A 21059-nucleotide genomic window follows, 5' to 3' on the forward strand; every position below is an offset into this window, starting at 1 on the left:
CTGAGCTGCTGTGAGCTGGACCTGTGTTGCCAGCACAGGAGGGAGCCACAGTCCAGGGACCTGATTTAGTGGAAGTAGGAGCTCAGAGCCACAAGTGGCCAGGACACTGTGGAACCCCAATGCTTCTTCCCACATCTCCCCATCCTGGCTTTCCACAGAATCTGCAGCCATCTCAAGGAACACTGGACTTCCCAGAGCATCAAAGGCCACCTTCTCTAGATGGTAAAGGATAGCAAAACCCCAGCTGGGTCCCATTTATGGAAGGTCTCTTTCCTCCTTGATCTTGCCAACCACCATTCTGCAGCCACCTTTGGCACGGTAGCTGTTTGGAAGGCAGGAGAGCACAGTGGGGGAGAGCGGGGGTTCCCCAGCCAGACATGCTGGATTTTGGGCCTGGCTCTGCCACTTAACTATGTGGCTTTGGACAAGTTATTCACTGTTTGAGCCTCGATGTATTCATCTGTAAAATGGGAGTGATGCTACTCATAGTCTGCTGCACAGAACTTTTGGGAGAATTGAATATGGTACTGCAAGGAACTCAAGTGTTGGTATGGATGGTTACTTTCCAGAAGCCCGTGGGTTCCTGACCTCTGCTCTAGCCTCCCTGGAACCCTGTGTGTCTTGGCTCGGAAGGGACAGAACTTCTTCCTTGGGCTGCCCTTCAACTCTTAGGAACATAGAACGCGTTAGGAACATAGAACACCACTTACACACTAAGTGCTGTATTCTAACACTTAGACTTTCTCCAAGGGAATGGGACCATTCCGCAGCCCATCCCTGCTCCTGGAATCACCCAGCCCCCATGCACAGACCCACTACAGAGAGGAGAGTTCGATTGTCCTCCTAAAGGGAAGGCAGCCTTTTAATGGGCTCCGTGTGATAGGCAAGTCGGTATTGCTGTTGAGACGGTGGGACTGAGAACAGCCTCAAGCCCGGGGGCAGCTCCTGAGCAAGGCGGGCAAAGGGACTCGGACTCAGCATTCTGCCTTTGGCTGTGAGGCTCTCTCTTCTCTGATCTGGCTTGAATGCATCCGAAGAACTTGTGCTCTTCCGATATACTCTGGGAGAAGGGAAGACATCCTTCAGGAGAGTCAGGAGAGGACAGGGAGGGGCCCGGCCCCTAGCTGGGAGCTGCTCAGGACACCTGGGTGGACCTGCTCTCCCCACAAGACCCCAGGCAGATGTGGGTCAAGGCCAACTTCTGCTCTGGGCTCTGCTGGGGACCTGGAAGGAGCCAACCCCCTTCTCAGAGCTTCACCTCCCCCTCCCTTTCTCCATCCAGTCAAAAAATACCTAGAGAGCAAGACAGCCAGCCCCCTTAGGATCCCTTACAGTCTAGTGGGGGAGAATACTATACATGGCGGGTAGCTGTCCTCTTCAGCCCTTGCCAAAGGCCCCAGGATTATGCTGCAGCCTCCTCCCTGGTCTCCCCCCACCCCCTGGCTCCCGACAGTCCATTCTTTACCGGGCAGCCAGGGGGTCCCCTCAGGCCCTGCTCATAAGGCTCCAGGGCACCCCCACGCCCTCTGCGTGGGACCACCGGTCCCGCCCACCTACCCCATCTCATTTCTTCTGTCCTGACCCAGAAGGGCCCAGGCACCCTGGCCTATGTGTGATTTCACCCACACGCCGGCACGTGAGAGCCCTATTTCTGGGCTCTCCCTAGACCACATCGGATTGGATCCTACCTTTTGTTCGGCTTAAGGAGCCCTCTCCCCACCTTGCCAGTCCTCCCTACTGTCTCTCACTTTACCTTTTTTTTTTCCCCCCTTATGGCACCTGGCCCTCTCCGATGTTTATGTTGGCTGCCCTCCTCCTCATAAGCCCCGTGGTCAGGGGAGCCCGTCTGGACTCTTCCCCAGAGCCTAGCTCACAGCTGCTAAGGAAGTCTCTTGAATGAGTGGAGAGATGAATGGATAGAATGGACAGCTTCCTGGGACAGGGCCTTATCTCCAGGGTCCTTGGATTCCCCCCAGGCATACAGCCAGGGTGGGCCTCGGGGAGCCCCCAGGATGACCTGCTGCCTGGGATCTTACCTGGTTTGTCGCCTTTGGGTAGGGACGGTGTCTTTATCTTCTTCGGGGATTGGCTGTAAAGGACACAAAGACAAGGCTGGGAAGGTGAGGCCGGAGCCCATTGGGGCACAGTGACAGGGTGGGTGGGGCGGGGAGGGAAGTGCTCCAGGGAGACACCTGAGAACCCAGTGCAGGGCCAGAGCGAGAACCCAGGCCCTCAAACCTAAATGAGCACAAGCCCCAGCCCCCAAGCTGCAACCACCCTCAAACTCAGCATTCCCTAGAGTGAGCCCATTCCTGCCTTCCCTACCTGACTGTCCCCACCCTCTCTCATCGGCTCCTTCCAGTTCTACCAATCCTAGCAGCGTTCCCCGAGCTCTACTGGAAAAACTCCAGGAGGCTGTCAAAATGACACAGCCCCTGGTTCATCCCCAACGTGCTGTGTTAGAATGTTCCAGAATCTGCATTTTTCACAAGGTCTCCTGCAAATCTGCGTGCTGCTGGGCTGGGAAGTGAGACTAGCCCCAGGCTGAATCCCAGCTCCGGGGTGGACCCCCTGGGTGACTTTGGGCCTCCATGTAGCGGTGGCTTAGCCCGAGTTTTCCAATTTGTAAAATGGGGGTGTACCACTGCCTCCACAGATGGTTGTGTGGGCTGCAGATACATGAGACATCTGCCAGGGTCAGGCAGCGAGGTGGGCATGTATTATTGCCAGATCCGTCGCTGACACCTGGCCCTACATACCTGCTTTGTGAGGACTTCCTTACTCGACCCTTTCCCTGTGTCCTCCGGCCGCAGGAGGCACGTAACACCCCTGGTAAGGGACTTCTGCTTGCCTGTTAGCTTTCCTTCTCTATTTGTCTTCCCAAAGACCGAGAGCTCCATGTGGCTCCTCTGGCCTTGTCTTGCTATAGCTGACACAGGGCGCCCCTAGGGCATCCCCCAGAGCCAGCCACGGAAGCCTGGGCTGTAGCACAGGTTGACCTGGGGATCCCTAGGGGAGGGGCTGCGCCTTCTCCTCCTCCAGCACAGGCTCAGTGAGCCCAGGCTGCGGCCAGCACCCAGATCCCTTTTTTAGACTACCCAGCCTCCCCTGGGAGGACAGGTGGGTGAATGTGAGGGAGCAGCTCTGGGAGCAGGGGGGCAGGTGAGGGGTGTGGAGCCCACCTGTAGGGTGGTTGTTGCCTCTCTTGAGAAGGTTCTTGGACTTCGTGGAGCTGATGGAGAAGTTTTTCCACCGGGAGAGAGTCTAGGGGCTGTGGAAGGAGCTGAGCCACCGCTGTCTGCAGGAGCCCCAGGGCCAGGTCTTTCTCTGCAAGCATAGCGGGGGGGCACGGTCTTCAGTGGCAAGACCCACGCTGTCCTGTCCCCATAACTGACAGGCTGGAAGCAGGGCCTCCAGCTCTTCTGCCCAACCCTGACCCAGGACAGCTCTCTCTAACCATCTGACATTCTGCATCCAGGTCCCCTTTTGGGGGCGGGGGGGGGGGGTTTCTCTGTCCTGGCCCATGTGTGTGGAGAACACCCAACCCTTCCCCACCTTTCTCTCACTGCAAGATCACATGCCCCGTACCTTGTTCTTGGCCCCCTCTGGCCCAGCCGCCATGCCTCCCGGCTCTCTCTGGAAAGCCCCCTGGGGACCTGCCTCCTTCCCCGTCTCCCCTCCTCCACTCCCTCCAGCTCCCATCAGCACTCCTCAACCCACTTGGATACACCTTCCACCCACCATCCCAGTGTGTGCATGTGCGTCCGCTCGTGTGTCCCTGTGCATATGCTGTGCCTGTGTGTACATGTTTCCCACAGCGGCGGGTGTCTGCTGAAGACAGCTCTGGACTTCTCCCTGCCAGGTGTCCAGGGTGGTGGTCAGCCCGAAGCCCCCTCTGAGAAGCAGGGGGGTGGAAATCCTGCCGAGGGAGCAGGAGCAGGGAGCAGGGGCACCGTCCTGCTGGAAAAGGCTAGTTTGGGTCTCCAAAAAGCAGCAGCAGCCCAGGGGGATGGATCTGGGTGGGAGCCGAGTGACATCCGGAGAACAAGGCCCTCAACAGCCTCCAGTCCGAGAAAGCCCCAGGCACCGGCCATGTCCTCACCCTTTGGAGGAGCGTACAGGAGCCAGAACTGGATGGCGCTCAAGGAGTCCGTCTGCAGGATCTGACAAAGGAGCTCCAGGATCTGCAGGCAGGAGGACAGGCCCCGGGTCAGCGTGTCCGGTAGGCACGTCCCAGCCGGCAGCACAGGCCCCTCTCCCACAACATGGGCTCCCAGAGTCACATGCTTGGCTCCACTGGTCCCCACCAAGGTCCCTGCCCCGTGACTTCTCACTTTACAGAGCACTTTCTGTCCCACCAGTCCCGGAGGAAGAGTCTTGAGGACACCCAGCCGGGAGAGTGCGGCAGAACCAAGCTTCTGAACCCTGTGTGTGGACACCTCCTCCCTGAACCCCGTGTGGGCTGCTGGTGCCCCAGAGTCCCTCACTGGAAGGGCAGAGTGTGAGCGGGCCGCGTGGCCGCTCAGAGACGCACCGAGTCTCAGATCCCTGGTTCCTGGGCGTGGGGATTTCGGGAACCCCACAGGCATCCCCTCCCTGGAGCTCCCAGGGTCTGGAGACGCTAGCATAGAGGTGGGGTGATCGGAGTGGGTGGGCTGCAGCTCAGGGCTGTCTGGTTCCGCAGACTGCCCGGCCTGGGACTCCGTCTGGCCCAGTGGCATGCGCACTTCACACTCAGCCGCTTCCTCAGCCGCTTCCTCAGCCTCGGGCGTCACTGCCACTTTCCGACCCTCTTCCCCCTGTGTTCTCCAGGCAAGTGTCATCCGGGGGAGAGCCAGCTCTGTGTCGAATGGGCTACGGGGGCTCCCTAGGCTGAGCTGCTGATGGCAGCCGTGGCTACGGCCGGCTGGAGTTGGGGCTCGCGGTAGCAGGTGGAACCCTTGGAGTCCTAGGAAAGTGGGGTCCCCTCAGTGCTTGACAGTTGGTCTTCCCAGGACCTGGAGGGGCCTGTCAGTCCCCAGCAAGTCTGCCTCATCCTCAGCAGAGTGAGAACCGGGCTGAGAATCTTCCCAGGCCTCTGCCGCCTAGGGCACCCCCTCGGTCCCAGATACCCACCTGTTGCAGTGACTCCCACCCTGGGTCTGCCCCTGGGCCCTTCTCCGTTCTCCGAGTCCAACTTACCTGCCCTGGGCCCCCTCCCCACAGGACCCGAGAACCTAATTCCAGGCAAGGTGAGGCCGCCCTATGGTGGAGAAAGTGCTGTTCTAGTCCGGGTTACGCCGCTCCCTCTCTGGGGGCCTGGGCCACAGAATGTCACCTGGCAGGGTCTTAGCCTCGCCATCTGTGGAATGGGGATTCTGGGCCCTGCCTGCACTATCCATTTCAGTGGACTGTGCAGTTCTCCAAAGGACTGCAGGCTTGGAAGCGCTGGTCACGGGGAGGGTGTTAAGAGACTGGCTCTGTGTGTAACCTTTTCTGGAGAATATGGATGCTTTTGGAAAGGGACTGCGAGATAGCTTTAAGCCACTGGCAAGGGGCAAGGACTCATCTCAGGCCTTGACTGGGAAACTTGTGCAGGCGGTGGGGGGGTGGGGGGTGAGTCTGTGCATCACTGTGGCAGAGACCAAACCCCTCCAAGTGTGGGAAGACCGTGCTGGGACTGGCCTGGCTGGCTGCAGCCCAAGGCAGAGCAGGGCATGCTTTGGGGACAACACTAGGCAGGACCTTCCTCTCCAGCCGTTCAGCCACAGCGGCTCCCTTCCTGAACTCCTCCAGCGCCACAGCCGGAACCGCCCTCTTGACAAGCCGTTCATGCTCCGGGCTTGGGTGGATCATGGAACTAAAGCCCTGAGCGGGGAAGGCCTTCAAAGAGAGGGAGAGCCTCCCACAGAAACCTGGATGCAACAGGGGGTTGGATCCAGGGGCTGGACTCCCAGGTCGGGAGTTCCTGAGACTAAGGGTCTCAGGTACATGTGTCCCCAGGAGAGGCCACGCTGCCTTTTTTCTTTTTTTAAAGAGGGAGAGGTGAGGGAAGGGGCAGAGGGAGAGGAAAAGAGAGAATCCCAAGCAGTCTCCACCCCATTATGGAGCCCAAAGTGGGGGTCCATGCCACGACCCTGAGATCATGACCTGAGCCAAAATCAAGAGCTGGACGCTTAACTGACGGAGCCACCCAGGCGCCCCGAGAGGCCACACTTTAAAGCACACTTTGAAGTTTTTAAGCTCCTAGTTGGGATTGCTGGGAGCCTGGGAGCAGCAACCCCCGTGTTCTCAGCCCTCAGACCAGGCCTCCATCGGGCCGTAGCTCCCAGCGTTCGTTTCCAGGGCCTCACCAGCAGCTCCTGATCCCGCAGGACAATGGTCTGAACTCCTCCATCTTTGCCAGAAGGATAAATCCGGGGGCTCTGGCGGGAGTGGCGGCGACCAATGGCTCGGGTGGAAGTGGGGATGAGCCTCCCGGTCTCGGCCGAGTATTTTGCCCCCTGCTCCCGCTGAGGTTCCTCCTTCTGCTGGGGGCAAAGTGGCCAGAGACTCCAGGCAGTGAGAGAGAGATCAAGAGAGATCAAGAGAGATCGAGAGAGAGAGAGAGAGAGAGAGAGAGAGAGAGCGCGAGCGAGCGAGGGGGGGTGGGGCTCAAGGAAGAAGGCAGAAGGGGCCCAGTCATACCTCTAGGGCATTCCCTCCCCTCCTGAAATCCCAGCATCACCACATTGCAGGAAACTGGATGACCAGGCCAGCCCACCCTGTTCTAGACTCCTCTCCCCAGCCAGGGGCCCCGCTATAGCCAAAGTTCTTCCTCCTGGAACTTGAATGCTGGAGCCCCTGGCAGTCCTCTGAAGTCCTCGTACTTCCTCCTAGGGAGACCCTCCTTCCCTCCCCTCCCCCAAGCCCATCATAGATTTGAAAGCAGTATCCTGGGCCACGGTCCCCATCGCCTACCTTAACTCCCAGGTCAGCTGCTCCCAAGTTTGTCCCCCAGAGCTTGGCATCTTTTCTTTGCCCTGGGAAACCCTCCTGAGCCAGGCCTGTGGGTACGAGGCCTGGGACCTCCTACCCTTGCAACCCAGTAGACTGGGGCATACTTCCTATTTTATTTGTTTGTTTACTTGTCTATTTATTTTAGAGAGATCAAGAGAGCTCCTGTGTGTGAGCAGGGGAGGGGCAGAGGAAGAGGGAGAGAAGCAGACTCCCTGCTGAGCACAGAGCTCCAATGTGGTGCTCTATCCCAGGACCCTGAGATCAAGAGTTGGACATTCAACTGACTGAGCCACCCAGGCACCCCTATACTTTTCCCCATTTTCAAGATAAGAAAAGTGAGACCCAGATTGCTTAACTGAGTTGCTGTGAGCATTGCACTCAGTTAGCCACAAAGCAATCATGAGAACTCTGTTGCCCCAGACAAGGGCAGAGCCAGAGTCCGTCCCAAGGGCCACACCTGCCCTCAGTCCCTTTCCAGCTACCTCCAGGCTGCCTCCAATTGTCTTTACTGAATTACCAGCAAATGGCACCCATGAGGTCACCCCATCCTATTTGAAATCCTTCAGTGAATCTCCCCTCCTTATGAGATCCGACACTACAGTAAGTTCAGAAATTAAGAACAAGCTCCTCTTTTTGTCCACATTAAAAGTCGGCCCCTTCTCACACTTCCCCCCTTCCCCCCTCCATGGCTGCCCACGTATCCCTGCACGTCAGCCCGGTCTCTAAGGATGTCTTGCCTTTCTTTCCCAGCTTCTGCGGTCTTGTGCTGCAGGCCTCCCCTAGGGACACCTCCCCTGTCCACTTCTTCACATCCCCCTTCTGTCACGAACCCTTCCTGGATTTCTCCACCCAGCCACCTTCTCTTCTCCTCCGAGCCCTTGCCGTGACCCTCCCCCTTCAGGCCTGTGTTCTGTAGCCCCCTCCTCCCTGGGCCAACAGCCCCCCAACTCTTGTGGACACGGGCTTTACTGTCCATGAGGTGGGAACCCCCTTGGGAGGGATTTTGTTACAAAGAGATGGACCCTCGGATCTCTTCCGGACAGTGCCTTTGATCCACACCCACCTCTTTGCTCTTCAGCTCATTCTCCTTAGTGAAGACGGCCACCCGGGAAGCCAGGTCCTTCAACTCCTTCTTCCAGGTCTCTGGGAAGACACTGCCAGCTGATATGTGGGGTCCTCCTCCCCGCCCTCTCTGTGGTACCCAGCACTGGGGGGAAGCGCCTGGTCATCTCCCCAGCCTTCCCAGCCTCATGTCTTACAGGGAAAGGGGGAGGCAGTGACCTTGAGGGAGGGAGGGAGGAACCCCCCCCCCACCTTGGTGCAGTCACTACTACGTTGATACCCTAGCCTGTGGCTTCACTGGGGGATGCTGGAGATGCTTGGCTCTCTGTGCTAGGAAGTGTGCGGGTTAATCCAGCTTTGCCTCCTTTGGACACTGAGGCCAGGCCAGAGACCCAGTGTCTGTGCTGTACCAGTCACTCAGACATCCACCTGTTCCTGGCGAAGCTGGTCTGGGAGCAGGCTGGCGACAGAGAGCCTCGGAACCCTCTCTGCTCTGCACCACTGTCCTGGTTCCTCCCTGGGGCCTCTCCTCACACCCACCAGTGAGCTTCCCCTTGGCCCGCAGGGAACGGCAAGGGCCTGGGCAGGGCCATGGCCGCCTGAGAGCTGCCACTCCATCTCTGGCTGTCTGCTCCGACGGCCCAGTGACGGAGCATACAAGCTACTCAACATTTCCAGTATCATCCCTGTCTCTGGCTGTCAGTCACGTGACTGTGGCCCCCCTCTGCCTCTCCTCTGATGGTTATTACTCCTCAAATACCTCAAATCTGAGTAGGGGCCATATTTCTGAGGACCTGGGGAGGGGTGGGGAAGGATGCAGATGCTGCTGCCTGAGGAAATGTGGAAAAATCCAGGGTACCCTGCGGGACCCCACCAACCTAAGAGCTCTTTCCTTCCCAGGCACCTGGAGAGGGGTTGCTGCCCAAGTACACACCAGAGGAAAGCTGAGGCTCCCGATTGGACTGTGGGTCTCCAACGGGGACAGAGATGCTGGGCATCCCCATCAGACAGCGGGATAAAAGTGTGACTTGAGGCACGGGGGCCAGAGAGAACTCGTCTCTGACGACACAGACGGGCTTCCCGATGAGATCTGCGAAGGGTGAGAGGCCGTGAGGAGGAGAGCCTGGGTGGCCCCTAGGAAGCCTGGGAGACTGGGAGGCGGTGGGCAGGGAGAGCACTGAACCCGCTTCTTCCAGTAACCACAAAAGCCCATAGATCGCGGGAGCTGGGAGATCCCGCAGCCACGGAGGCCCTACCCACAGGGACATTAGAACAGACAGTGACAGGCTCACCCAGCGAGTCAGGTGGAGGTGAGCTAGGAACCCAGGCTTTCTGGGACCTTAGTACTGGGGTCCTTCTGATGTTCTAGGACAGAGCAAGGAACTGCAGGTGTGAACACACAGAGGCAGACAGCTTAAAGAGGAAGGCATGGGGGTGCGGCGCTAAGCCACAGTCTGTGACCAGAGGGGCCTGGGCTCAAATCACAGGGAGTGGTAAGAGTTAGCCAGACCCCCCTGGAGAAAACTCCTTGCCATCTGTCAGCCTGTGCCGGGCAGCCTGGGGGAGATGGCAAGCCGCTTACACACGAGGAACCCTGCTGCCTTACAGTCTGACCATGTATTATCGTCCACTGTGAAGCTTTAAGGACCAGCCTTGTAGGACCGAGCATGGTGGCTCACTCTGTCCTTTCAGAAACACTCTCCTTTCTGGCCAGGGGTCCCCTCATTCTCCTGGTCCCTCCTAACTCGCAGGCCACTCCTTACCTCCTCTGCTCCTTCCTTCTCACCAATGGCGTCCCTCCTAGAATAGCCACCTCGGGGTCTCTCACCTGAACTCTGGGCCCAGCCGCCTACTCTGCCCTTCCACCCTCATGCCTGAAAGTCATGTGCATCTTGCATCTCCCAGGTCCTCACCAAATTCCCAACCCCCTCCACTCGGCTTGGGCCCTCGCTTCGGGCTCTTTTTGCCTCAGTCCATGTGACTCTGGTTTTCTAGCCGTCAGGCCCAGCACCTGGGAGTCATCCTTGACCGCTCTTTGTCTTTCCCACTCATTCTAACCAGTCTGCAAATCCCGTTGGCTTCACCTCTGTAGGTCTCTAGAGCAGGGCTGCTCAGTCTTCTACTGCTACCTCCTTGGTCCATGCCACCCTCCAGACAGCGGCCAACATGTCACTCCTGTCACTTCCCATGGCTCCTGTTGCCTCAGTGAGATGGCTCAATGGTAAGTGGGTGACCTCCAAGGCCCACGTGCTCTGGACCCCCATCACCTCTCTGGCCCATCTCCTCTTACCCTTCCTTATTCTGCTCCAGCCACACTGGATTCCTTACTGACCCTCCAACAGAGCCAGGATGTGTGCCTCAGGGCCTTTGCACTTGCTGTTCCCACTGCCCGGGACATTTTTTCCCCCAATATCCACAATATCCCTTTAGTTCTTTGCCCAAAGGCCATGCTATTGATGAGGTTTCCTCCCCTCTAGAGCCTTGGCGCTTTCTACACCCTGACACCTTATCTGTTTCCTATCCTTTCTCACCAGAGTCAGCTCTGTGGGGTCAGGACTGTCTTATTCACTGTCATATCCCCAGCGCCTAAAATGTACCTGACCTGTAGTTCACACTCAATAGATGGCTAAGTGGATTAATTGGCTTGAGTTCCAGAACAGAGTGAGGTTCTGGGGCAGAACACTTATCCCTTTCCCTGAATCCTAAAATGGGAGGATTGGCAATGAGGAACATGGTCTAGGGCTAGACACTCAGCCTTGGAGCCTGTCCCCCGCGTCAAGTCTTTGCTTGACCAAGTGCTTGCAAGTGGCCAAGGAGCTCTCTGACCCCGACCAAATCCCCACCCTTTCCGGGTCTCAGCTTGGAAATGGGGGCTGACAACTCCCTTTCCCATTTTTAAGACGGCCCCACCACCTCCAGCCGGGCCCCTACCCACCCCAGGTCTACCTTGGATGTGGGTCACACGTTGTGGGTGCGGGTGGTGTCGGGAGAAGAAGGAGTGGTGGCTGAGGCGGCCAAAGCGGTAGGCCCCAGGGGTTTGGGGCCTGGGGGTCCTCAGTGCCGTTTGGATCAGCTGGAAATCCACAATCCCTGGGATCATCAGTTCTTTCTGCGTCCCGCCGTCCCTGTGGCTCCTCGGCCTGTGTCCTGACTTCTTTTCAGGCTCAGCCCTTGGACTGAAGGAGAAGATCAAGGAGAAGCTAATGGAGCCTCCGGGCAGCAGTGCCCACCCGGCTTGGAGCTCGGGGCTTATCTGGAGTCTATTACCGAGACACTCTGAAACGGGTTTCCAGGATCTCACTCCCACTCCCCTGGCACCCAAAGCCGGGCCTCTCCCGGGGTCCCCTCCCAACTGGTACAATCCAGTCCCAGGGAGCTTCCTGTCTTCCTAAGATGCCTTCGCAGGGAGCTCGAATCTATTTGAGAGAATTCAGATGGAATCTCTCGAAACCTCAGTTTTCTCCCACAAACCCTCTCTCAAGCCATAGGGAAGAAGCCACAGACCCACCTACTCATCCAAATACCTGGGTAGAAGCAAAGGGACCTTATATACACAGACACAGCAAGGGCCTGTCCCCAAGCTGACTCTTGGCAGCCCAGGAGAAGCCAGCTACAGGCAGCCCCCTGGCCCCCGTGCCCCCCCGGCAGTCTTGGCCCAGGCATCCAGAGGCTAAAGCTGGAGCACCGAGGCCAGATGGCGCCAGCATGTCCTTCTCCCGGGGGGTCCCTCCCAGGAGACGCAGAGCTGATGGGGTAGCCTTCAGAGTCGCAACGCTGCAGGGAAGCGTCAAGCTCTTGCTCTGCTTTGCTGGAGACAAGCTTCTCAGGTTGTCTGTCCTCCGCCCTGTGCCCCTGCCCTCTGCTGAGGATGCCGGGCCCTGCCTCTGGAGGAGGAGCTCTAGGTCAGTCCAGCAAGGATCCAAAGATGGGTTGCTCTCCGCCTGGGGCCTGGGGGGGGGCACCTGCCTGCGCGCTGTCTGCGCTCCCTTCTCCCGCTGGCCCCGGCTGAAGGGAGGCCCTCTGGAGAAGAGACGGACTCTGGATATGCTAAGCAAGGTGCTCTGCCCCGGGACCCTCTGAGAATTTCGCTGACCAGGCCCCTGAGTTTTCTGTGCTGTCCTCGATTGGCCTCTAAGGGATCTGGGACTTAAAGAAAGAAAGCAAAACTTCTCTGAAATTTGCAGTTACCTGGTGGTCCCCTACCCCAAGTGATGGAGGAAGTCACCCCTCAGAAACCCCAGGAATTCTAGTACTAGGTGCTTCAGCCTCCCGTCACCATGTCCTCTCCCTCCAGGGAGGGACCCGGTTTGTGACCTGTGCTAAACTCAGGCTCAGGAACCCACGGGGACCTGGCTGAGGGCAGCGGAAGTCGAGGCCCTTCAGTCTGCTGGGTTCCTCTGGCCACCTTTGTCTCCCACCCCGCCCTGCCTCCACCACCCCCTTGGTCAGCAGCAGGGGGCACACGAGGGGTCTTACGTCATTAGTGGATGTTCAGCCAACTGGGTCTTCACTTCTGTAGCCATCATAGCCTTTCTGACAGAATAAAGGCCAGTGCACCTAATACTAGTGCTGGAGATGGATGGCAGGAACTCTCATACACTTATGGTGGGAGTCTAAACCGGAACAGACACTTGGGGGAGAAAAATTGGCAATATCTTGTAAAATTGAACATTGGCATGTTGAACTGGCATAGAGCGCTCAGCTGTTCCTCTCTCTGACATATACCCAGGGAGGCCCTTGCGGTGGTACCACGGGGGCTATATGTAAAAATATTCAGACTAACATCATGCAAATTAGCCAACACCTAGCAACATCCCAAATGTCCGATGGGGGCAGGAACAGGTAGGTGAGCTGTGCTGCATGTGGACAATTGAGCGTCATATTGCAATGACAATGAACCACAGCTACACAGAACAACATGGGTGAATCTTGCAAATATAATGTGAGGTCAAGGAAAGCGAGTCCCAGAAGCCCAAGAGCCCGAGATTCCTTTTTAGAGGTAGAGTTCAAAGGCAAGCAAAAGTATCATAAATGTGATAAAATAAGGGCGGGGGGAGCAAGAAAACAGTATACACAAAATTCAGCTAGTGGCTGTTTCTGAGGAAAGTAAAGGGGGGGGATGGGATGGGAGGGGGCGGGTTAGATTGTTAGTGGTGCTGTTCTAGTTCTTGGTTTGAGAGGCGCCTTTGCCGGAGCTCATTATAAAATGAAATAAACTAATTCGGTGACATGGATGTAAGATGATAGGTGTTGAAGTCAAGAATTATGATTGGGGGCACCTGGGTGGCTCAGTGGGTGAAGCCTCTGCCTTTGGCTCAGGTCATGATCTCAGGGTCCTGGGATGGAGCCCCGCATCAGGCTCCCTGCTCAGCGGGGAGAATTCTCTCCCTCTCCCACTCCCCCTGCTTGTGTTTCCTCTTTCGCTGTGCCTCTCTCTGTTAAATAAATAGATAAAATGTAAAAAAAAAAAAGAATTGTGATTGGTCTAAATCTATGGACCTGAATATAGCTATATATGTGCATATATGCATAATATATACACACACGTACATATACACATACACGTACATATACATATATGGTACATGCACAGATATACATGTACACATACAAATACACGTGAACACACACATACACATGTACATAAGCACACACACGTAACATTTATATAGTATGTGCACGTGTACATACATGTACACATACATGTGCACACTTGCTTACATATACACACAGACATACACACATGCATATACACACATACACACATACACCTACACACAATACAGCACACACATACATGCACATACACATGTGCATACACATACATATACATATGCACACATACAGGTACATGTACACACAGCACATATATACAGGTCACATACAAATACACATGAACACATGCACATGCACACGCATATATGTGTACACATGCACACACATACAGTATACGCATATATACATGCATGTACACATATACACACATATACACATACACATTTACATCGACACACATACATAGACACATGCACATATACATATAAACACAGCACACACATACATGTACACACATATACACTTGTATACACATACATGTACACACATATATGCACACACATATACAGGCACATATATAGCACACATATACAGGTACACACAAAAATACACGTGAGCACACATGCACATACACATGTGCATTTACACGTACATGTACACACACATACAGTATATAGCTCTTTAGATCTATCTGTCTATATCTCTCCAAAGTGCAGGGTAGTGATGGGGTTGGGACAGGAAGCCAGTGCATTCTGAAAATGAACTCTCAGTCACAAAATCTGCAAAGGACCCAGAGATCCTCAGGGCCAGCCTCTCAAGAACTTCTTGAGTTCGGGGAAGGGGAGACTTTCAGGCGTCCTGCCTTTAGGTCTCCTGGTCTTTTCTCCAAAGAGCAAAACAGTAGGCAGAACTTCCTTGGAAGGAAGCTTTGGACATCCTTGGTGACGGGGGCTGGGTCTAGAGCACTCACATGCTGCAGGCTTGAGGACAGGCCATTTGGAAGCCCAAACCCATCTGCCTACAGGAAAAAGTACTCGTTAGAACAAAGACTTTCAAATGGTTTTGACTGTGGTACTAAGAAACTCCTTCCTAGATCCTGATTCACACACACACGTGCACACACATCTGTGTATGTGAAACTGAAGCAAGAACATTCTAGAGCAATCCTTACCCTTGCCACATAGCATGCACAGCACTATTTTCATCCTACTTCTTGTTTTCATTTTGCAAATGTTAGCCGTGACCAATTACATTGATTTTATAAGCCACAAATGGGTCATGACCCACAGCTGCGGTGGAGGTCAACAGGGACTGAGGCAGGTCTGTCTTTTCCAGAGTGGGACAGGCCGGGCCCTGCTGTGTCTGCTTCTGTCCTCACTCCCCTCTCTGCCTGGCCCCCAACCAGCTGGACACAAGGAGTCCAAACGCTCACACCCATCCTAAGACAGACCTTCCCTTTCGGCATCTCGGCCTTTGGAGGCCCTCCCCTGGCCCCTCTGTCTGGCTCTAGTGTCCATTTCCTCCCCGGGAGACATCCTTGGTGGACTCACCGGGGCGAGTGCCTGCTACGGTCTGTGTATGAGAAGTCCCCGCTGCCTGAGCGGAAAGGAGTGAGAGGACACATGAATAGGCAGGCAGGCTCGCTGATTCTGTGGGCAAGCCTGTCGGCTTTGTGACCACGTAAGCCACTGGTTGCTAGGCTACCCCTGCCCCACAACTCCAGAACCACTCCCCAGCACCCTTCTCCTTGCCACCACCCCCCCCAGCTCCTCTGACCCCTCCAGGTTCCCTCCAAGTTCCCTCTCCACCTGGCACTCGGCATTTTCAGTGGGGGCCGAGGGAGACAATGAGAGTCGGGGGCCGGTTTCAGCCAGCAGGAGGCAGACAGAAAAACTGGCAAAGAAGGTTGGTGGAGGTTGGTCCCAGCTTTGTCAGCCCAACCAGGCCTGATGCCACTCTAGAGAGCTCTGCTTCCCACACATCCTGTTTCTGGGGGTTGATTGGCAAGACAGCTGTCTCTTAGCTGGAGAGAAGGAGGCTGCCCGAGTGACCCAGAGCCTCCCTCCAGCCCTCCTCTGGGCAGGATAACGGGATGGGAAGACTCTGGTTTTTAGCTGGGCAGGGGTTTCAATCTGATTCGGACACTTCCTAGATGTGGCACCTTGGGGAAGTCACCTGTGCTGCCAGAAACATGGAACAGTGGTAAGAAGGCTTGGTTTGAAAACCAGTTCTGTTACTTGTGAGCTGTGTGACCTCAGGCAGATAACCTGATGTCTCTGAACTTCAGTTATCACATCTCAGAAATGAACATGCTCATGGGATTGTTGGGAAGACAGAGTGACTTCATGCACATTGAAGTGTTTAGAACAATGCCAGGCACTCAGTATGATCTCCTACCATTATTGCCTTCTCTGAGCCTGATGGGGCAGCCTCCTCTACCCCTGGTGTCCTTCTGAAGGACGAATGAGCTCAGGGAATTCAGCTGCCTAGTCTTTTACCTGGCGTACACGAGATGCTCGAAAATGGTAATAACAATGCTCATTAGTATTGGTGTCAGGATGGAGGTAGGCCATCATAGCTGTATCCCACGTGGCCTTCCAGTTTGTAGGGGATCAATGCCACTTTAATTTGCATTTCTTCAGTCAGATTGAGCATCTTTTGTCCTATGCTTAAGAGCTACTTGTGTATATTTCTTGCTATTTCCGTTCATATCTCTTACCCACTTTTTCTATTTGATTGTTGTCCTTCTTACATGAATAGGTGGGATGAGTCCTTCGTCTGAGAACTTACATGTAGTCCTTCATCTGAGAACTACACTTACATGTAGGTGGGATGAGTCCTTCGTCTGAGAACTTCCTTGGGTAATTCACTTGATTGCTCTGAGGCTCAACTTGGGACACCTGTAAAGTGAAGTGGGTCTCCTTTTGTCCACAGGGTACGATGAGATCAGGTACTGTGAGGGGTGCATGCCGGTTCTATGAACTAAAGGAGCGTGCTTGATGCTGTGTCCTCGGCTAGGAAGGAAGGAAAGGAAGAAGGAAAGCTAGAGGCAAACCCAACTCCTTCAGGAGTTCTGCTCATCCCAGCAGAGGGTGGGGATTCCAACAACGGTGGTGACCCACTGTGGGGCGGTGCCTGATCTTGGCCTGGCCCCCAATGCTCCTCCATCCATACAGGTCAGCATGGTCTCCATGTAAGTGTAGCTTTTCCTGGGCCTGTCTCTGGGGGAATAAGGAGACCCCTTTGAACCCATTCTGCAAGATCCTTCTTCCACGTTTCTGGGGTTGTAGCTACTATTACGATAAACAGTGCTGTGTTTGAAAGAAGAGAAAGCTGCTTTCCTGCCCAGTCCCTCCCTGTTGCTCCCAACCCACTTTGGGGGGTTTCCCACCAGATGACCTGAAGCAGCTGAAACTAAAGCCCACCTTCCCTTTCTGATTGTACCTCTTACACTTCCATTATATTCTTCAGAACCCAACAGCGGGGTCTGCATGTAGGTTGAGCTGTGGGGGTGAAGGGAGTACCTTAGGGAATGCCTTCAACACTGGTTTGTGAGGTTGATAACATAATTGTTAAGCAAACCCTCCTGACATCATCTTTATGGAGCATCCAAGGCAGGAGGGTCTGTCTGCCTGGAAATGCTCTGAAGCTTGGTCCTCCTGCTCGGACGTCTCAGTTATGAGAGGAGAAACATTACATTTTATGGAGCACTTTCTACGTGCCAGGCACTGTGCTAATCCTTTTAGACCTGTTATCTCATAATCCTAGAGTTGAGGAGATTAATGATCAAAGAAATCCTGAGTTACAGGTATTACAATTATTTCTAAAATTTCCATTTGGTTCATTATAGCTTCTATTACTTTGCTAAAACTTTCTATTTTCTTTTCCATCACTTATCTCCAGTGTGTTTCTCATTGCTCATGAGAACATTTTTTTTTTTTATCATGGCTTCTGTAAAATCTTCCTCAGATAATTCTAACATCACTGTCCTTTTGGTATTGGCATCATTGGGTATTTTGAGGAATTTCTCCAGAACATCAACATTTTCAATTGTATCGCATAGGTCATATCTTTGTATTGTTTCCAGGAATGATAGTGATACCCGTTGTTTCATTCCAGACACTGGACTGGATTTGATCTCTCTCTCTCTCCCTCTCTCTTCCTTGATAAATCCTGCCAAAGATTATTCTTTTTTTCCTTTTTTTAATCAGTTTTTTCCCCTCAAAGAACCAATGTTTAGGTTTTCGGTCCTCTTCATTTAATTTCTTCTACTTTCTTGGGGTCTACTTTGTGTTCTTTTTACAATTTCTCGATAGGGATACTTAGCTCATTGACTTTCTGCTTCCTTCTTTTCAAATATAGTCTACGTTTGAGGCCATCATAGCTGTATCCCACGTGGCCTTCCAGTTTGTAGGGGATCAATGCCACTTTAATTTGCATTTCTTCAGTCAGATTGAGCATCTTTTGTCCTATGCTTAAGAGCTACTTGTGTATATTTCTTGCTATTTCCATTCATATCTCTTACCCACTTTTTCTATTTGATTGTTGTCCTTCTTACATGAATATATGTATATTAGAGTCGTTATCCCTTTGTAACATGAGTCAGAAGACATTTTTTCTTGTTCATTATTTTTCTTTGACTTTGCATATGCTGTGAACTCAGTTTGAGATCCCCTCTCCTGCTCAATGGCCAATCTGCTGAGGGCTTACTCACCTACTTTTGGAGTTCACACAAGAGAGCTCATTTTGACCCATTCTGCTTTGGTGGGCTTTCATTTATCCCCACAAAAGGTCAACAGAACAGAGGCCAGAAGCACAGGCTCTGGAGACCCTTGGGCCTGCCCTTCCCTACCTACTTGATCTCAGATAAGTTTTGACAATTTCTGGGCCTCTGTTTCCTCTCTGTAAAGCAAGGATAATAATTCTGCCCCTGTGGGGCTGTTTGATGCTTAAGGAAGATAATGCGTATATAATCACCCCAGCACAGTGCCTGGCCCATAGCAAAGGCTTTGAGGCATGGCATTTTTCTTTTATTATTACCATTGTTTACCCAAATCATGCAAACATTTCATGAATAGCTGTGTGTTATCCTAGTGCTGTCCCCCATCAGGGCAGGAGAAAGTCCTGTGATCACACGCCTCTTGGCTCACCTGCTATGTCTTTTCTGCTTTGGACACGGAGTTCTGGATTGTGGCCAGTACCACTGGTGCTTTGATGGCTGTTCTGAAAGTGGAGAGTCTGCCAGGCTCTGGGGGTTCACCCACCATGGATTGCTGGTGCCTCTATTGTTCCAAGCTCGGTGTGACTAGCTTTCTGGTGGTCTTTTAGAGACAAGGGAAGGAAAGAAATGGCATGACTAAAGACCACACGTGGCTCCCCTGGAATGATCAAAGTTACTGGGTTACCTGTCAGCTGAGCAGGACTCACAGCTCTGGAACTGACATGACAGGCAGAGACTGGTCTAAGCCAGCCTTCAGGAAGGTCACCCAACTGGAAGAGCAGGCATCACAGAAGAGAGAAGAATCCTGAGTTCTCTAGAAAGATCTAAGGTCATGGAACCCCACAAGCTTCCTACATTCATCCTTGTTCAAGTTTAATATCTCTCTGGCTCCCACCCCTAGTAGTCCCCTCACACGATTGTATGTATCTCTTCTGCAAACCTAGAAGCTCCAACAGGTCAGAGGCCAAATCTGCCTCATGCATCAGTCAGCATACGCCCTTGCTTTGCATGGTGGTTACATGGGTGTGTCCCTGCTGTGCTAATTCATTGAGCTCCTGTGCAATGCCGGGTGCTCAGTAAATATTCACTGAATGAATGAATGGACGAATCACGAAGTATAAGGTAGTGTATCCAGGCCATTCACCCACTACATGCCCTAATCCTTCCCTCAAAATTCCTACTGTAGGTTAGTATTTGTCAACAAAACAGCCCTAGTGGCAGGGAGCTCTCTACTGTTCAAAGCTGTCCACCGATTTTGTGTAGTCCTGCTGGCTAGAAAGTTCTTCTTAATATATCTCCTTGAGGCTTCCTGTTAGTATTCTTATTCTTCCCTTGTGGTCTCATAAGTCAAGTCTAGGTCCTCTTTGTGATCACAACCCTTTAGATGATGGAAACTAGTGGACACAGCTACCTCTTCTACTCTTTGGGCTTCTTCAAACTACCTTCAAACTACCTTTTTCAAACTCACAGGCTAATTATAAAATCATTGATTAGACACGTGTTGAGTACCTACAACATGGAATAGACTAGAGAACACAATGATGAAAAGATACAATACCTGTCCTTAAGAGGTTACAGGTCTTGTGGGAAGCCAGGGAAATGGAGACAGAATGTGGTATATGCTGGGGACAGTGAAGACACAGGGGAAGGAGAGCCCAAGCCCACTTATGAGTCTTGAGGAAGGCTCCACAGAAGAGTGGATTATAGAATATGCTCCAAGTAGACCAGAAGAGGAGAGCAAAAGTCTGGGGATTCAAGAGCCCATGACATGTTATGGGAGCTCTAAGTAGCTCCACATGGCTAAGGAGACCAGAAGTCCCAGACTGGGTAAAACAGTCCTGGTTACACCTTTGTCCTGGGAAACTGAATAGGTCTGTCTCAAAAGCATCTCATATTGGATGATAAACTATATGGTCGCTCTATGCCTAGGAAATAAAGCCTTGGTGTGAGATAGACATGCGGGAGGTGAAGGCAGAGAGAGGCAGAGGCTAATCAGAAGGGGCCTGTGGGCCAAGTTCAAGAAGAGCCTTCTGTTAACTGAACTTTGTATGGCATCTTCCCTTGGAGGTCATCTTCTCCAGAAGTAATCTAATTCACAGATAGGTCAGCATATCTACTGTAAGATGATTATTGCTGTGGGTTGCCATTTATGGATGAGTTAACCAGATAAGTGCTTTCTACATAGTCTGGGGTATGGCCCAGGCTACCTCTGCTGACCCTTGTTCATGCATATTCTATAACTGATTCTCTGCCAGTAGACCTCAGTGTTGACTTGTTTTTATGGTTGTGAGGTTGTGTCCTGAGACAACATTGGGCAATCCCCTCAGGGCCTTCTTTTCCCAACTAGAAACTTTATAAGGCTTCCCTGGAGGGGGCTAGCTCGGGTGGGGAGTAGGCCTATTAGCTATAAACAACTTGCTTTAAAGGAGGGGAGTGATTTGTGTATTGGAGAGGCTTGTAAGAATCTTTAAACGAAATGAGTTTAATTGGGTCTACAATGATGCAATAACCAGGAAGCCTTGAGTTAGATGTTTGAATGGGAAGCCAATGTAAAGAGTTTACATATTTGCAATTCTTGAAATACATGAAAATGAATGGTAAGGGAGGGTGTTTGAACTATGTCTGGGTGAGTGGTTTCTTTGGCAGTGGTTCCTGCAGCATTCCAAGGTGGCAAGTCCAAAACTAAATGTAGTGGTCACCTCAAGGATTAGCTTCAGGATTAGCTCTGGTCCCCGGGGTACTG

At 53.1% G+C, this 21059-nt stretch overlaps 2 protein-coding genes across 9 annotated transcripts in view; one reads left to right on the top strand and one right to left on the bottom strand.

Moving 5' to 3' along the window:
• Positions 1-731: 731 nt before the first annotated feature.
• Positions 732-15273, bottom strand: TBATA (thymus, brain and testes associated). 8 transcript variants are annotated; one of them, XM_047702227.1, is made up of 14 exons: positions 15147-15273; positions 14567-14610; positions 12517-12670; positions 12007-12186; positions 10987-11216; positions 8975-9130; positions 8042-8121; positions 6333-6506; positions 5182-5242; positions 4535-4948; positions 4103-4184; positions 3183-3327; positions 2037-2089; positions 732-1060 (listed from the first exon to the last, which is right to left on the bottom strand). In XM_047702227.1, exons 3-14 carry the CDS (start codon positions 12564-12566, stop codon positions 844-846), a joined length of 1842 nt encoding a protein of 613 aa, XP_047558183.1. In that variant the 5' UTR covers positions 12567-12670; positions 14567-14610; positions 15147-15273; the 3' UTR covers positions 732-843. The 8 variants fall into 8 exon arrangements, with proteins under 8 accessions (XP_047558183.1, XP_047558182.1, XP_047558184.1 ...); XM_047702226.1 differs by having other exon boundaries at positions 14567-14614; XM_047702228.1 differs by lacking the exon at positions 14567-14610.
• A 51-nt stretch (positions 15274-15324) lies between these two features.
• SGPL1 (sphingosine-1-phosphate lyase 1) overlaps positions 15325-21059 on the top strand; it is a 70710-nt gene continuing 64975 nt past the window's right edge. Inside the window, exon 1 of the mRNA XM_047702234.1 lies at positions 15325-15501. The gene's annotated coding sequence lies outside the window, so the exon portion shown is untranslated. The remainder of the gene's footprint in view (positions 15502-21059) is intronic.

Source organism: Lutra lutra, chromosome 14 (genome assembly GCF_902655055.1).
Source record: "Lutra lutra chromosome 14, mLutLut1.2, whole genome shotgun sequence".
NCBI lineage: Eukaryota > Metazoa > Chordata > Mammalia > Carnivora > Mustelidae > Lutra > Lutra lutra.

Excerpts from the sequence above, each read along its gene's own strand:
- TBATA (XM_047702228.1), bottom strand. The coding sequence starts at position 12,566 with ATGATGGCTACAGAAGTGAAGACCCAGTTGGCTGAACATCCACTAATG. Across the intron at positions 8,122-8,974 it reads GGAGCCTCAGCTTTCCTCTG|AGACCTGGAAGAAGGAGTTG; the intron begins GTGTGTACTTGG and ends GTGTCTTCCCAG. Across the intron at positions 1,061-2,036 it reads ACCCAAAGGCGACAAACCAG|AGTATATCGGAAGAGCACAA; the intron begins GTAAGATCCCAG and ends CCCTTCTCCCAG.